Below are 18485 nucleotides of genomic sequence, written 5' to 3'. Positions count from 1 at the left end.
TTCAGCAGAGGTCTCTTGAGTATCTGCATGGGTGAATTCTGTAGGAGCTGTTAAAGATGAGGTTGACAGATTGCCATAGGTGCTGCTCTGGTGCAGGGATCCCTTTGCAGAAAGCGCTCCTGCCCAATGAGGTGGAATGCTTCCCAGACACATGGTCCACGCTGCCCAAAAATAACCTGGGACCCAGCAAGCCGACAAATGTTGTTGCTTTTACTGGTGACAGGTTGCCCAAGCTTCTTGCTGCCATCTTCCCCACAACTTCAGGGTTAACTCCCAGTGAAAAAAAGGAAACCTGGGCTGCTGCTAATTTCCTGCTTATTCCTCTTGGCCCTGGAGGACCTCACCATTACCTCAGTTCCAGCTTGAGGATTCCCAGAACTGGACGGCTACTTCTGGGTTAATCAGAAGGTAAACGTCCTGTTAACATTGTTCACAGCTTTTGCTTTTTGGGAGGTGATTAAGGTCAGGAAGGTGGCACTGAAAGATTACAAATTCTATATTATTAGTATTATATTGCCTTTTATTCATCGAGCCACAATAGATGCTGCTGTCCAAAAGCTTGCATACGTTATATGCTTGGTTTCAAGCTGAGATTATCCTATTTGACTGGCTTGGCAGTGAAAGCGAAACAGTTGTGCTTAGTTTATTCAGAGTCTAACCAGCACTCTGAAGTCAAACTGAGTCAAACTATTCCTGCCTAGTAACAAAGGTGAAATGTGACCTGTGGGGTATTCCCCCATCCCCCTGCCCCCCAAGCTGCTTTAACTGGCATGAAGCTTTTTAAAGTATTAATAAGCGTAGCTAGATTTGTTTGATTTTACTATGTAACCTCTGTATGCCCACACATGACATGGAAGACTGTTTTTTTTATTATTTTATCTTCTTTTTGTCAAGTAAAATGACACCCCACACTATAATTAGTTTCGAGCTCGGGGCTGAAGGAGGCTGTGTGCTCAGGCTTAATGTACACAACAGCTGCAGTAACAGGTCTGCTGGAAGGGCAATGCCAGCTTTCTTAATTGCAAAGGTTTGAGTGTCAGTAGCATCTGTGTACCCTATCCCATTGCTGCTTTCAGTGACAAACACAAGCAAATCTCTTTAAAAGCTGGTGGGGGGGAAAACTAAAAGTTGCAATTTTCTCATCAAAATACCAATCCTACTTTAAAAGATTGCACTTTTACCAAATATATTTCATTATACAGTAGTACATATTGTATTTTAAGTAACTTTGACAAAAAACATAACAGTAATTTAAGTATCAAGTTATATACCTTAGTCTCAAAGAAACTAGAGCTTTGAAAGTTTAACTTTCTGTACATGAAAAACACATAAGCTCTAGTCCTGATGGGATCCAAATGCCAGCTCGTGATTTCTTCATATAGAAGGTCACTAGCTTTATCCTCCATGGGGATCTCTGTCACTATTATCTTTAATAGAAGTGACTCACACACTGTATGTGTAAAACTGCAACGAAAGGTTTCGGTGGCTTATTAAAATGCTGAAGGTACCTGGCAATGTTTCTAGCATGTATAAGATCAAAGAAAATATTAGGGTATACAAATTCCATTTATAAATTCTTTATAATTCACTATATACCAAATAGTATTAAATAAGTCACACTGACCTCTACTTATGCTTTTAATTATGTTATATTAGTTCCATTGTTTTCAAATATAGACCCAAAATAAGTTAATTATTTGGTGTAATAGCTTGGTTATTACACATTAGTAAACTACGATATGTGAAACTTAAACTAAAGTGTTACAAAAAGATCTGAGTTATATTGTAAATAACCAAAATACCCATAGTGTAATGCTTGGGCCATATAATCCACAATTGGTCCATGTTGTATGGGAATATGACCAGTGCCCATATGCATAAAACATTAGAATTACTCTTAGGAATCATACTAAAAGTTAGTTTAGGAGTAAAATTACTCCTCGCTCATAGTAGGAGGTAGAAGTTAGTCATAAAGTGTCTTACACCTACATTTAGCTGGGAATAGGATTAGGTTAGAATGTTTAGGTTAGAATACGTTAGAATTAAGTATTTACTTAATTTTGCCAAAACAGAAAAAGCTAAATCATATGTAGACAAGCAGAAGAGAAAGGACAACTGTATGAATATTTGACACAAAATAATAAGTGTTTACCCCTCATTCCTTCATTAAGTGGACGTTAAGGTGCTACATGGCATTAAAATGCTGGATTATTTCCACATTCATAATCACAATAAAAAGATATACATGAAACATCTTAAATTTAAAACTATTTATCCTTCAGTTGTACATAGGAAATAGTCCAGTAGGAAATGCTGGGGTATATTCATGAAGGGTTTTAAACCTATTCACAATGTCAGACACCTTTTCTGTATTGAATAAAATACAAATTAAAGTCAACATATTCAGAGAATATTCAATTTCTGTCCAATCTATATCATCTCAGTAACCCTTCATCTTCACATTGCTGTAACACCTTTCCTTTCACGGAAGGTGCGCTCAGTTGTCTTCTCATTGTTGCCATCTCCTAACTCCTAACTAGTTTAGGGGACCTTGTGAGGTCTCCAAAATATTGGTCGATTTAGAAGTACTTTTAATTCTAAAGAATCTTTATGAATAGCTTTTACTTCTAAGAGTAAAAGTAGGAGCAAATCGATGTCACTCTCAGATATGTCAGGCACTTAGGACCGATTTATCACTCTCAGACGCTTTATGAATACGGGCCCTGATATTACGAGCTCCAAACCAAACAGGTTAAAGACCCTTCTCTATTTCTTTACTAATAAAGTAAAATTAAAAAAGTGGTTCCAAACATACTAACATAAAATGTAATTTAGGTTGGGATAAGAAAGTTGAAGAGGTCTATAGAGAGAGATATAGAGATTGATACTTAAATGCATACAGTACATTGGCCTATTGTCTGCTTAAGCTATGCCAGCTATAAAACTGATGAAATGTTTCAGTTCAGAATCAGATGCTCTATTTCTAAAGCAGGTATTTACAGAGTTACTAAGAAGCTTTTCACATAATTCAATTATTTTAAATCAACCCATAAAAATAATGATATCTTTGTAATTCCTCCAGGATGCAAGACAACAACTTGGAAGCTTCCACGTCAATATCTCAGCTTTTAAGAGAGAGCTACTTGGCCGAATCTAGAATCCATCAGAGGCACAGTGAAGTGAGTCGATCAGAGGCCACTTCGATCCACCCATTCTATGGAACTATCACGGGCAAGTCAGAGGAGTTAGTGGGACAGGATGAATTTTCAGATTTGTCAGCCTTTTTAAGCCAGGAAGAGTTGGACAAAAGTGTAAATCTTGCTCGACAAGCCATCGGCCAAGGTGCACAGGAGGAGAATGCGGAGGAAAAGTCAAATAATTTAAACTATGCAGGCCCTGAGCTAAACAGTCCCTTTACGGCCAACCCTACCAAGCAGATTCCAGCAGCCATTGCACAGCCAACAGATAGGCAATCATTTCAAAGTTTCCGTCAAGAGAATGTCATCAAGAGCAACAGGAGCCCCAAGGAAACGCCACAAGATATTAGAAAACAAGTAAGGAATACTCCCTATGGAACCGATACCCACAATAAGAAGGAATTCCTGAACAAGGCTGCTGATTTCATTGAAGAATTGTCTTCTCTGTTTAAGGCCAATAGCTCAAAGCGAATTAGACCCAGGTCATGCAAAACACACAGAAGCAGATATCAGGCCAAAACCCAGCTTGATGGCTCAGTTTTACCATACAGCACAGATGACAGGGAAAGACCTATAGCTCCTTTAGCTGGCCAACTAGACACACAAAATGATCCTTACTTTGTGGAATCTGACACTTATCAACAGGAGACAACAGCAGAAGAAGAAGAGCCTGACAGTGGATTGTCAGAGAGCTGTGGGGTTGAATCTACATCAATGTCCTACCAAACAGAGGAGCCAATTGGGGAACCCCCACAGTTCATTCAAAAACTCAAGAGCAGAGAAGTGCCAGAGGGCAGCAAGGTGCAGCTGGATTGTATAGTGAGAGGATTTCCAATCCCTGAAGTCAGGTAAGAGGGAGAGCTTTTAAACCTCTAACAGCACTCAAGTTAATTCTAGTGGCAGTGTCCTAATGATTTGTTTGTTAACATTGGTTTCACCTTTTCTTGATAGGTTGTTGCTTATGTGCTGCTGGTTATTTACTGTGTGGTTCTGTACACATTTCTAAGGGAAAGAATAATTAATTTTTAAGTGCATTTTCTTTCAGAATTGCTTATGTGTTCTGGCTTTAGCCAAATGACCATTGATAGCTCTGTCTGTCTGTCTTACTCAGTTATAGTACCTATGCGCATTAATACAGTTCGACTCATAAATATGTATAACTAAACTTTATAGAGAAGGTGACCAGAAAGGTGCCCTTTATCTTGTACAGATGCCATTGTGTTGACCAAGCTGGCTCGTATGCCCGACATTTGATCCAAGCCTATACATTATTTTTGTTTGTGTGTTTGTGTGTGTGAAATGTAATCATGTCTGCTGTTGGAATTTCTCTTTTGCAAAGGAGAACTGTAAATTTGTGTAGTGTAATAATATGGAAAAAATCCTTTGGAGGTAATGTGTTTATATTCCTTACTACTTCTAATTAATTGAATCGTACTCTCCTTATTCGTATACTAGCCTTTTTATCAAAGTGTGTTTGATCTGTCACTCTCATTTTGAAAAAGCTTGCTGTGAATATAACAATGCATGTTAAATAACACTGGACTGAGTAGGGTTTCTTGTTTCTCACTGACACTTAAAATGTTGTGTCATGCTGTGTCTTGACCACTGCTTTGACAATTTGTAAATTGCATTTTAAACGATTTTAAAGTGATTTTGTAGTGCTAGTTATTCTGTACTTTGAAACCTCCTTGAATGTGCTTTGAATTCAAATGAAACATTCTCTTATAATCTCTAGCAAAGTATTGAGGAAACAGATAATGGCAGACACCTTGAAAAAATAAATAACGTCCAAGTAAACACCATAAAAACATTAATCTCATTAGAAAATGGTGCCCTTTAGTTTGCTTTGCTATTGTTTCACCAAGATTAATACTACTATTGTGTTAATATCAAAGCAAATAGCTGGTTGGCTGGGACCCACACGTCTATCTTTGAAACCAGCTGCAGCTTTGAGATACACAGCTTTGAAACGTTGGTCATAAAACATGACCAGATTAAACTAAAGAGACATTGATTAAATAGGTATGTTTAAAACATACCTAGAACATTCTTCTTTCCTGAAACTGAGAGTGCAACCGCAAAACTGCTAATGTAATAAGTCTTTAATTTTAATAATCTAATTTTATAATGAGGAAATCAATAAAAAGACAAATACATACTTTTTAAGGTTTAACATAGAGACTATTTAAGACAAAAGAGATTTTAAGATCTCTAAATTGAATAAAACGGGCAAGAGGCACTTTATTTTTAGGGTTTGGGTGTCAGAGTAATTTTACAGCATTCAAATGTCAGTGCTATATTTTAGTAGGATAAGATGTATGAGAAATGATGGGCTTCTGTTATACCTGTGAGATGGCATTTTCCCCCTTTATCTCAGTTTGGAATATGTTCACCCCTATTTCACCTGAATTAAAAATTGAACAATTACTGATTTTGGTTAGAGCGTCCATGCTGTTTTTAGGAGGGACACAACATGAATCCACATTGTCAAATGCCATCCACTCTTGTTTTGTAGTATGGTATAGTATAATACTGGGTTGTATTTCTGTAGCTTATTTGTAAAGAGGACATGTTAGTTTATTTAGAGTAAAGCCAGGCATAAGGTATATGTACCTATCAAACCTAAGAACAGAGGCAGTGAATGTGTTTCCTCTATAAATATGTATATTTGGTCATACCAGTCCCTTTTACTCCAGCAGTCCAACCTCAGGGTTTTTGAAGGTTTATATTAATGAGCTACCCTCCAATGGGACTAAGGTCTGGTGACTGTGGTGGCCAAAGGGACTACTGGTGTTGTGTGTCTTGCTATTCAGACCATTTGTGTATACCTGAACCGCGTACCATGTTGCTAATTTGATGGTTTATGCATACACAATTTTAAAATCTCCTAGAAAAATTGATGATATATCTACACAGATGTAATTAAAAATATCCTACAGAAAATGGAATTCCCAGTTCTTGAAAGAGTGCTTCATAATAATATGTCAATCTTGCAGGACTGACTATTTGGCATTTAAATCTTTAAGTGTAGCATATCTCATTTAGACTTAAATAACAATAAATAAATAACAAGACTAGGCGTATTCAGCAGTTCCGGAGCGTAACATTACTCCAGTGTGCCAAAGACTTTTTCAACTATTTAATGTGTTAATCAGCCCGGGCATTTTACACACAACCCCAACCCCAGTCCAAATCTTCCTAACTACATTGATGCCATGCTGAAACCTGACACAATGCTCAACCTGGTCTCTCTTGTGAATAGTGGTACAATGATCAATTCCTTATTTCTTAAAGGAGTAATTTGTTTCTTAGTTATATAATTGATTTGTGCACAATATCAAATTATTCCAATAAAATAACTGCTTAAACCACTGGTTCTCAATCCTGGTCCTGGGGACCCCATGCCCTGGTGGTTTTCGTTCCAACCACTCAATTACTTAATTGAACCCTCAATTGAACTAATTTGCTTAATTTAACTTTTTAAATTGTGTATATTTCAAGACTTCAAGTTCCATCTACAGTTTAATACTTAACGTGAACCCTACAACTGTTTAAAATAATTTAAGATCTCAGATTAGGCAGATGATTAGTTAAATTAGTGTTCAATTAAGTACCCTACTAGTAATTAAGTAATTGAGAGCTCAGCTAGAACATAAATCAGCAGGGCATGGGGTCCCCAGGATCAGGATTGAGAACCACTGGCTTAAACGGTTTATTAACTTTAAAACTTTATTGTTGGCATTCAAATTGCTTTCGAATAAAGCAGTTACAAAGAAACCCAAATAGCAGAGGAGACCTGTATTTTGATGAATACATTTGCTTAATAATATTGATACATTGACAAAATTGTACACAGAACATTAGGATTTGTGGCCATATGTGAAATAAAGTTATTGTGTACTTGATATACACCACAGTACGTGCTATTTTATAAAAGCATTTGTTAATTCAATTGACATAATGAATTGTACTTTGTTGATCGACATCTGGTGTTTTCACCAGACATAATGAGTGCACAAATATAAACTGGTAACAAAGCCAGCTGATTCAGGAAAATATGTAGATTCTTTATAAATTGTTGTGTTGGACAGTGAAGTATTATAAAAACATACTCCCTGTAACATGGTGAAAATTTGCCATGAAGAATGTACATCTTTGCAATGACTCAATTTGACAGCAGGTGTCTCTCCAGCTGCAGAGAGTGGATGAATTACATATTATTTATCATACTTAAATACTTAAACATAAGATTCTGAATGATTGGAAATGATGCAGAGCAAACTGGAGAACAATCAGAAACAGAATGTGTATAACAAGCTGCCAAAAATTCTAACTATTTAGACTTTGACATTGTAAGAGTACAGACATACATTTATTTTAACTTTTCAACAGAAATGTGTAATAGTAATGTGTGCACTCATAACTAATCGTTTTTTTCATGACACTACCAGAATAGATAAATCTGTGTAAAGTAAGGTCAGCAATCTTTTGTAACTGCTTCGCTGCTATATCAGATTAAAGCCATAATGCATTATATATATATACAGTGGGGGAAAAAAGTATTTGATCCCCTGCTGATTTTGTACATTTGCCCACTGACAAAGAAATGATCAGTCTATAATTTTAATGGTAGGTGTATTTTAACAGTGAGAGACAGAATAACAACAAAAACATCTAGAAATATGCATTTCAAAAAAGTTATAAATTGATTTGCATGTTAATGAGGGAAATAAGTATTTGATCCCCTATCAATCAGCAAGATTTCTGGCTCCCAGGTGTCTTTTATACAGGTAACAAGATGAGATTAGGAGCAGTCTCTTAAAGGGAGTGCTCCTAATCTCAGCTCGTTACCTGTATAAAAGACACCTGTCCACAGAAGCAATCAATCAATCAGACTCCAAACTCTCCACCATGGCCAAGACCAAAGAGCTGTCCAAGGATGTCAGGGACAAGATTGTAGACCTACACAAGGCTGGAATGGGCTACAAGACCATCGCCAAGCAGCTTGGTGAGAAGGTGACAACAGTTGGTGCGATTATTGGCAAATGGAAGAAACACAAAATAACTGTCAGTCTCCCTCGGTCTGGGGCTCCATGCAAGATCTCACCTCATGGAGTTTCAATGATCATGAGAACAGTGAGGAATCAGCCCAGAACTACACGGGAGGAACTTGTTAATGATCTCAAGGCAGCTGGGACCATAGTCACCAAGAAAACAATTGGTAACACACTACGCCGTGACGGACTGAAATCCTGCAGCGCCCGCAAGGTCCCCCTGCTCAAGAAAGCACATGTACAGGCCCGTCTGAAGTTTGCCAATGAACATCTGAATGATTCAGAGGAGTGTTGTGGTCAGATGAGACCAAAATCGAGCTCTTTGGCATCAACTCAACTTGCTGTGTTTGGAGAAGGAGGAATGACCCCAAGAACACCATCCCCACCGTCAAACATGGAGGTGGAAACATTATGCTTTGGGGGTGTTTTTCTGCTAAGGGGACAGGACAACTGCACCGCATCAAAGGGACGATGGACGGGGCCATGTACCGTCAAATCTTGGGTGAGAACCTCCTTCCCTCAGCCAGGGCATTGAAAATGGGTATGGGTGGATGGGTATTCCAGCATGACAATGACCCAAAACACACAGCCAAGGCAACAAAGGAGTGGCTCAAGAAGAAGCCTAGCCAGTCTCCAGACCTTAATTCCATAGAAAATCTGTGGAGGGAGCTGAGCCTCGAAACCTTAATGACTTGGAGAGGATCTGCAAAGAGGAGTGGGACAAAATCCCTCCTGAGATGTGTGCAAACCTGGTGGCCAACTACAAGAAACGTCTGACCTCTGTGATTGCCAACAAGGGTTTTGCCACCAAGTACTAAGTCGAAGGGGTCAAATACTGATTTCCCTCATTAACATGCAAATCAATTTATAACTTTTTTGAAATGCGTTTTTCTGGATTTTTTGTTGTTGTTATTCTGTCTCTCACTGTTAAAATACACCTACCATTAAAATTATAGACTGATCATTTCTTTGTCAGTGGGCAAACATACAAAATCAGCAGGGGATCAAGTACTTTTTTTCCCTCACTGTGTGTGTATGTGTATGTGTATATGTATATGTATGTGTATATATATATATATATATATATGTGTATATATATATAATATATATGTGTATATATATATATATATATATGTATATATATGTGTATATGTATATGTATATGTTCTTGTTGAATATTGTGATTCAGAAAATCAGAAAACAACTCATATTAGTACCACACATTATCACCAACACTGGGCACACAGATATTACAAACAGGGATGTGCTGCCAAGAGCGAACAGAAACAATATAAACTGAGGGACTGTCCAGGCTAAAGTCTAAACACACAACATCAACAATAGTACAATGTTTTACTTTTTATCCCTTCAAATCCTCTTAGCAAATTACCATGAGTAATTTTCCTTAAGACTAAATGTGTTTTTCTTTTTTTTTATTATGAACAGGGAGAATTTAAATCCTAATGTAGACAAGAAACATTTTTAAAACTGAAACAAAATACTTATTTAATATTTCACCTAAGAGACATCATCGTTTTTGTTTTGTTAAGTTTTTTGTAGGTCTTCCTGTCTTCCATACTGTTTCCAGTATGAACTGCAATTCAGTACTGGAGATAATGGATTTATTCATATTTTGAGATCATTCTTAATTTAAACTCCTGCGTGTGAGCCTCTGCCTAATTTAGGCCATTGTAAAAGTCCTGATTTGGTCGCATTGGAAACTGGATATCAGTTATCTTACCCAGTCCCAAGTCATCAACAGGGTTAAAATAGAGCACAGACAAAATTCCACGTAAGACTATAAGGTGCTAATGTCAATCACCATTAACTGACTGTTTGTATCAGACAAAAGGAGACACCCTTATTAGTTTTCATACAAATTATTATTTTAATTCACGAGGAGTGCTTTCTCCTTCCTGTGCCAGCTTATGGCCGGGCTTTCCAAAGAATGCAGTCCCTGGGTATGTGTAAGCTGGAGTGTCCCTCCCCAGGACCATCTGGGGAGAGAAGAGGGCATGCCAGCCACTGAGGCACAAAGCTGCTGTGACTGTGCACGGGTTACTGCGACAGGGGATAAAGAAGATTCAGAAGGCTGGAGCTGTGAAATACCGAAAGAGATTGCAAGTAACCCGAGCCATGTCATGAGCTCATTTCTTGACTGTGCCGGGGACCGTAGAGGGAGTGAGAGAAAAAAAGGATAGGAGGAGAGGGAAAGAGTGGAGCATCATTTGGCAAATTCAAGGCAAGGTATTGTCATTTTGGAATTAGTCTTTGGGATGTGTGGTTGTCCCTTAAGTATAGGAATGCTGGATCTAATTGGATAAGAGCTTTGGAAAAATGGAATTGGGTTGCCTTTCTGTTTGATTTTGTGTCAGCCACACGGGGGAGGGAAAAATGGTTGTGAATGATAGGACAGCTGCAACCTTTGGGGATGTAATTGACAAGCTGACAGTGTGGGTAATATGCCAGGAACACTGGGCTGTCCTGGGCATGGAGATATGCCTGTCTGCTTAAGAGAGAATATTTAATCCAAAAGAATTTTGCTCAGGCTGAGACTGTGCCCATTGTTTGAATAATAATTGAAATTAAAGGATTTCTCAAGTCTAGTTGCCATGCATAGATTTTTTTAGTAGAGAATACATGATCTGTAGTCTCAGTGTAGTTTTGTTTTTTAATGTCCACCTGCTGGACTTTTGTTTAATGATACTCAAACATACTGACAAAGGGTTGGACCCTGAGGAGTGGAGCTGCTTGTGGCTGAAATTGACAGACAAGCACAGTAGTTATAGTTAAAGGTCATAATGAGAGAGCTGGGAAATAAACCCCCTGAATGCTGTAGGCGGCTGCAGTCTTCAGCAGGCACTTTAAGAAGGGAGCTTCAGGTCAACAGAAAATTGGACCTTCTCCATTAATAGAACGGACTAATGATGTGCCTTTTAAAAAAAGTGTTTTAACCCTCCGAAAACACTTTACACAAATGTTAATGTGAAGTGTGGTAAGTATGCTAATCCCTCGGAGATGCTAGATAGAAACAGGCATGGCAAAGGAAAGTGTGTTGAAGCATTAAATGGTACGTCTTGCGTTTGGTTGAGAATGTGTGTGTAGTATGCTTGTTTACACGAATTATGCATGTAATATTATACACTTAAGTCTTTATCAGTTTTGTGGCTATCCAAGTCTTAGACAAGCCTATCTAACCACAAGCATTTCATATTGTTTGTGGATTTAGAAGTAGAAATGGCTGTAAATATGTATTAACGCCAACCGCTGTTGAAACATAACCTTTGAAAGAATGTAGAAATGTTGTGACGATGTCTCCCTTGTGATATAATTTTATTTATAGTCAACTTTCTAATAATAACCTTGCTTTCTATAGAAAATAGAAATGCCCTAGAGTTATTGTAACCAAGCCTTGAGGTAAACTGTGATACCATTGCCCTTAACATGAACATAGCAATTCAATATCTAGAGACAGGAAACAAAAACAACAATCGATGTAAAAGCAAATTCTTAATTTAATGATACAGTGTTCATAAAGAATGAGTTGTTCATCAACCCTTTCATAGTTTCAGATTTGTGTTGACTGAGAGAGGTCCTCTGTGTCTTATCATAACAAAGTTGAATTTAAATAAACATAGTATATACTTAAAATAAACTGTGAAACTATCTTAACGTGGGAGAAAAGTTTGGATACATGCTTGGAATTATATTTTTAAATATTCAGTGTATCTATAACCGCTACAATTGTTATGTCAGATATAACGCGCACTTGTTAATGTCACCCACAACAAAACAAGGTTACTAAACATATGGCATGGGTTCATTAACGTTTCAGGAAATACATCAAAATGACACATATTAATTACTCCCATTACTCCTTCTATGTATGTTTTCCAAATATTAATGCTACAGGTTTGGCTTCAGGGGAAGTGACTACAGGCATTTGATGCCATATCACATGTTTAGCCTATGCGGTGGTGGGTTAGAGAGGTATTATGGTCTATACATTGTTATGTGAATGTTTCACACTCTGCTTTAGGGACAGCCCTTTACTGGAGAGCAGGCAACTCTAACAGGTGCAGTGTAGAAAGGACAGCACTGGTCTTCCACTCATACTTTCTATTTAGCTGTTTAATCATCATCATGATACTCACAGCTGTACAAGTCATTTGCCATCAGCTTCACTGATCAAATATTGATAATTCATTCAAATAATTGTCACAAACACATTACAGATTCAAAAGACAATCTGTTGCATATTAGTATTGGACTTTTCCTGAACCCATAATGAATTACATTTTCATTTATTGTTGCTAATTATCTAACCGAGACTCATTCTCAAGACGTTACTCGTTGAGACAGACTTAAGTGAAGTGAGGTTATTAAAAACCAGAAATGAATTCAAAATCAATTAAGAAAACAATCCATAGAATTAATATACCTATAACTGTGCTTTGGAAATCTTTTATAATGCGAGATTATTTTTTAAACTGTCACCATAATTAACAACACTGACCACTAATTAAATTGCATGGTGTAACAATCCCAGAATATAAAAGTCAGGAGGTAAGTACTGTATTAATATTAATTCTTTATCACTCACTCCAGTGGGGTCAACAGAGTCTAAATTTGTCCCTACACCTACAGCCATGCTCATATGAGATATATGAAGACCTATGACGTCAGTGGTACTATATAATGTTCCTTCCCAAACTAATCTCTTTAAAAATATGACATGAGCAGTTCTCTAAGATCACAGTGACCACCCTTGGGCACAGCAGCCCAAACATATCTTTCATCGCTGCTGAGAGGTTGCAATGAGGAATATGTGTTTTCTTCTGAGCTGTAAAGGCTGGAGGCTGCCAATGTGAACACTAACATCAGCTGCCAGAGAAGCTTCACTCTGTGGGGCCATAGAACTGTACTGAGTCACAATGAATGCTTTGGCTGCTATGGGGACAAAAGCTGAACCAATTCATATTGTATTAAGATGAGCAATACATGTTAAATTTCTTCTAGGAATTTTACTCCCTGATTAATCCTTCACTTTAAGTCCTCAAAGTTTCCAGGAAGAACAGAATGTTAATAGCATTTTGTTGGTTTCACATTATGAAGACCATACTCAGAATAGGATTTGTGGACTATGTTTTAACTCATGAATGACCCCACTTATGTTTCTTTGATGAAAAACAAATGACTGGACAAGAATAATCCTTGTCTCAACAGCCGGGAAGAGAGGGATTGGCTTTAAGATTATGTTGTTTGTCAGGATGGGCACTGAAGAGTTTTTACATATTTAAACCAACCTGAATTAACTCACTAGGCAAACATCAGTCAATAGAGTCAGTCAGTATAGTAGACATTTTGCCTGTGCAGCTATGTATAAATATAATTGTAACTTCGCCAAAATATATTTAAAGGCATAACCAAATAGTATAATAGACTTGAATATATACTGAAATGTAATGTACCATTATACCAAGCTCGGAGAGTGTAACAGAGTAGTTTAAGGAGAACAGGGTTAAAAGCATTTCACAATTTGCAACTCCTAACCTTAATCCCACAGAACTCTTATGGGATGAATTGTGAGAGTGAATTAGAGTTTTCTCTCTGTCAAGGACATTGTAAACAGCAGTTATTTGTGTTGTTTGTAATATTGTCTAGTAACAAGGTCTAGAACCAACAAAATACCAGTATATTACATGAGAGTGTTCAACTGGTTCTTTTGGCCACCTTTCAAGCAATAATGCTGCCATATTTCAGCCTCTGTTTTTGTTGCTCTGCCCAGTGTATTTTTTCACATTGTTCCTGACACCCAGATGTGCAACTGTGTTTCTTAAACCTGAAATTGAAGGCTAACCAAGGTTATCCTGACAGGCCATCATCATACAGCTCCATTGATGCTGGCAGTACACGGTTGTCCACAATACATCTATATGTAGTGATAGTCTTAGTGCCCATTGCATGAAACAAGCTTTGCCTGCTACAAAGTTATGGCAAACTGAAAACCAACATCACGTTTGTTGCAGCACTAGTTATCCTGACAAACTAATAATCAGATCCACTGACATGGAGAACATGTCAGTCCATAAACTAGATGAACCAGAGCCCCTTTAGAGCCCTTATAAAACTCTGAAAGGACCGTGTTTAAGGGGCATGCAACTGTGTTCAAATGTTTCTCTGTCATTTGATCAAGTGCTGCTGAACATATTTTCTGGTGACCACCTGCTCTAAAATTGGAGGATCATTTAATCAAATACTTATCTTGTATGTCTCTGATCTAGCATTATTTTACAGGGCACTCTGCCTGAAAAACTAGGGTAACTAATACAAACTTCATACTGTTTAAAATACATTCTTCATTTTTCTATATATAATGAATACACCTGCAACTGCAAAGTAAATACAGTGCATTCAGTGTGAATACAGTAAACCCTGCCAGGGTTTTGAAACAAATCAATCAAAGAAATATATTTGAGAATTCCTCTAATTCACTTTTCAGACCACAATACCTGCCCTGATTAATGTATTTCCCCATACACTTTAATCCTGAGAAAGTATATACTGGTGCTCTAGAGAGGGTCTATTCTTTAGAACAGAACACATGGTCAAACTGAAACGTTGATCAAATAAAATGAGAATACCAGAATCTTAGGCTATAGTTTCAGTTCAAAATTAATACAGAAAGAAGGAAATAAAGAATACTACTACTACTACTACTACTACTACTACTACTACTACTACTACTACTACTACTACTACACAACAACTATATTTCTGCTGTTAAAGACATCTTCTAAATACAATCGTTGTGCTTCTTTTAAAGGTTCTAGGGATGTAAAATATGTGGGAAAAGGCCATAGAGATCAGACAGCACCAACTTTGAGAAGTACATTTCAACACCTTTCATTTGCTCTCCTGTTTTACAGAGTGCCTGCTGTAAAGGAATGAACAATTGAAAAATAATTTTGATAGATATTCATAATATGAATTTCATAAAAGGCAAAATTAAGATCTGGTACAATGAAAAGGCTTTGCTTATTAATAAATTACCTTGGAAAAGAAAATATGAAAACTCAGATGGCATTGAACTGTGGCGTTGAAATAAGAAAGTATAGTATAGTTTTGTATGGAAATACCTGGAAATTAGCAGTACTGAACATACTTTCAAATTTTGAGGAAGGGTTTAGAGCAATGTTCAGGATCCAAAGCATTTTAGACATCCCCGGTGTCCATGTGCTGTGCACAATATTGTGTCCAGAAATAAACAAAAACAAAAAAAGCTTTTCAAGTTTATTAACAAAGTAATATTTAAAAAATAAACTCTTCATTCCTCTTTTATGTCAGGTGGACTGAGAATCAATCTGACGTTTAACGTTCATTCAGTGGTGCTTTCGGCAGCTGAATGTTAGTGGTGTAAAGCAAACATCACCACTATAACAAATCCCTGTACTCAACAAAGCACATATTTATTGTAAAAAAACAAAGTTGGGCTAAATTCTTATCAGATCAATTTAAGGGTAAAATTATTATATGGAGGATAAATAACATTTAAACATTTTCCTAAAATAGTAATATCTTACACACAGGTATATTGGAGCCTTGTGTCTATGGCAATGTACATGTTTCTCCAGTTAAAATATAGACCTTAGATACATGCAAATGTTGCTAGATAACTAGAAATAATACATTTCTAATTATAAAAGACAAATACAATAGGTTAAGGAGTTAATTGTTTGTGAGGTCCATAGAATCCACATTAAAGTGGCTTACTGGTGAGAGACACATGAAAAGGCTCTTTATTACTCTGAAATAATGCTTAATGGCTTTTATTATATTTGGTTTAGGCTATATCGGTGAAATAGACACCTCTGGCATCAGTGATGAAGTTTCTCTATTCTGTGTAACACAGCTTGCTATTGAGTTCTGGGAGGCCGAATCCACACTTTTAAGAGGAACCGTGCTATTTCTGTCTGGGAAGAATCCACGTAGGATTATGTTACAGGCTGTGTCATCTTGTTCCTTTTGCTCATAAATCATTGTGTAAATTCAGAATGGTCAGTCTTTGGGAGGCATGGGTGATATCCTTACTACAATTAGTACCTGGATGTTGAACTACACTGAATGTTGAAATAGAGAAGATCTCTGTCCTGTATTGCAACTCCCTAATAAGGTTTTTGTTGATGCAGAGTTATTTTATAAGAACCAAGGGATTGATGGTAACCCTTTTTTGGACTTGGAGTTGTTTTACTAGAGAACACCACAGTTGCCTCAGATATATTGATTTAATCTACACCACACACCCAGAAAAGGAATTTGCCACAAAAAGTATTCTGGGGAGGATCATAAGGAAAGGATAAAAACCCTCCACAGATTGCCTGGAAGGCAGGGTGATTGGGATAATTAATAATTTAGTCAATTCATTGAAGGGATTTACAAAAGGTATCTGTGGTAGTAGAGAGTTCTTTTTTTGTCTGCATTATTTTTTTGTCTGTCTGTATTTTGTCTGTATTTTTTTGTCTTTACATGTAGCTTTGTTTTATTTAAGGAATTGAAGATTTGGTATATACAAAGTGCTTTTTTTAAAAATTACATTAATGATGCAAACCAAGCACTATCTCAATTCTCATATACAATAAGTAATGTTTCTGTGTATGAATAATCGTCATGCAACAAATGACAGGGATTGTAACAGTGTATAAAGGGGTTATAAATAGTATGAGCTGGGAGACATAGATCCTTGTTTCCGCTTCACACAACACACCCCTATTATATTACACTCCTTGAAAGAGGAAGTCTGCCAAGGCATCCCCAATGATGATCAAAGTAATCTGTACTAGATTTGCCAGCACTTTTTCAGTGAGCATGTTGATCAGCAGCAATTTTATTTGTAATATTTGCAAGGATTCGGATTTGGTTATTCTATAGCTTATTGATTTATACAAAGCTGTACCAATAGGTTAGGGGTTATGGTGTGCATTGCTCAGCAGAGTGAGAAAAGGAGATGTGTTTGTGAGGTTTTCAGGGCTTCCAGTGAAAATATTTTGAGCAAGAGCTATCTAGGCATCAGAGCCCTTGCTTGAATAGGTGTTTGGTAATCTTGAATGACCATGTGGACGTATTGCTGGGAATAGTGTGGCAGAAGGAAGGATGACACTGATCCAATAAAAAGTGCCACTGCTGAACTAACACAGAGATGTTGGTGGGATTTGGCTTGCATTGCACATGTAAATGTAAATAAAGAAGTCCACACATTATTTGGATACATGAAACGCATGCATAGTTTGAACTTCATATGTTAATTTTATCAGTTTGTGTGCTGGGAATTTTGCAGGCGTTCAGGATGTAAACTGGCTTTTGGTAGGTTACATTTGCTGCTAACTAGATACATTGTTGCTTCTTCTGCACGCTTGTTCACCTTTTCAGTTTTTGATTTTGCCTAATACCAGGATGACTTTCAAGAGTCAAGAGTTTTTGGATTAAGCAAAATGTATTAGCATAAGAATATGAAATGTATCTGCTGTATGACTTGGAAAGTGCACCATGTAAGTGATTGATTTATTGATGTAAGCTCAATGTGCTTATTTGTTTGAGTGAAACATACTGTAATTGTTAACATGATGATATGTATTAGTCTGCAAAAAACAGTGCTGAATTTTCAAGTAAAGTGCGGCCAGTCATCTCACCAAGGACACTTTTTTGTTTTATCTTTCAGGTGGTTCTGTGAGGGTAAGGAGCTTGAGAACAGTCCCGACATCCAGATCCTCAACGAAGGGGAGTTACATTCACTGATCATTGCTGAGGCCTTCGAGGAAGACACCGGCCGTTACTCGTGCTTTGCCTCCAACTTCATTGGCACAGACTCCACCTCGGCAGAGATCTACATAGAAGGTGAAGCCTTTTAGAGACGATAGCAATAAGTTCTCGGTACTGTTCATTAATTTCAATTAATAACTTCTGATAGGGGCCTTTACCATAAATCTTTTCAAATATTTTTTACAGTCAATAACCCCAACCCTTATCTTATAAACTTCAGCTTCCAACTTTACATTTTTGTTAAATCAACAGTTTTGAACTGGTTCTAATAAATTAACAGCTTATGTTTCTATCAGGAGGCTGTGTAAATGTAAACCTTACATGAAAAATAGCGAGAACAGTTATAATAAAAGAGGAACTGACAATAGTCAGTTGGCATGCAGTGTTATCACCAGCAGCTGCAGCCTTCCTAGAGGAT

General features: G+C 37.1%; 1 protein-coding gene across 2 annotated transcripts in view; it reads left to right on the top strand.

Annotated features, from left to right (window-relative positions):
* The first annotated feature begins 219 nt into the window (after window positions 1-219).
* mypn (myopalladin) overlaps window positions 220-18485 on the top strand; it is a 55783-nt gene continuing 37517 nt past the window's right edge. For both annotated transcript variants that reach the window (XM_066692865.1, XM_066692864.1), the window contains exons 1-3: window positions 220-408; window positions 3083-4045; window positions 17967-18142. In XM_066692865.1, the coding sequence (XP_066548962.1) occupies window positions 3084-4045; window positions 17967-18142 (1138 nt within the window). In that variant the 5' untranslated portion in view covers window positions 220-408; window position 3083. The remainder of the gene's footprint in view (window positions 409-3082; window positions 4046-17966; window positions 18143-18485) is intronic.

This window comes from Amia ocellicauda, chromosome 20 (genome assembly GCF_036373705.1).
Source record: "Amia ocellicauda isolate fAmiCal2 chromosome 20, fAmiCal2.hap1, whole genome shotgun sequence".
In the NCBI taxonomy this organism is placed as follows: Eukaryota; Metazoa; Chordata; class Actinopteri; order Amiiformes; family Amiidae; genus Amia; species Amia ocellicauda.
The sequence above is the reverse complement of the archived record's forward strand: the minus strand, read 5'-3'. Positions and strand labels throughout refer to the sequence as shown.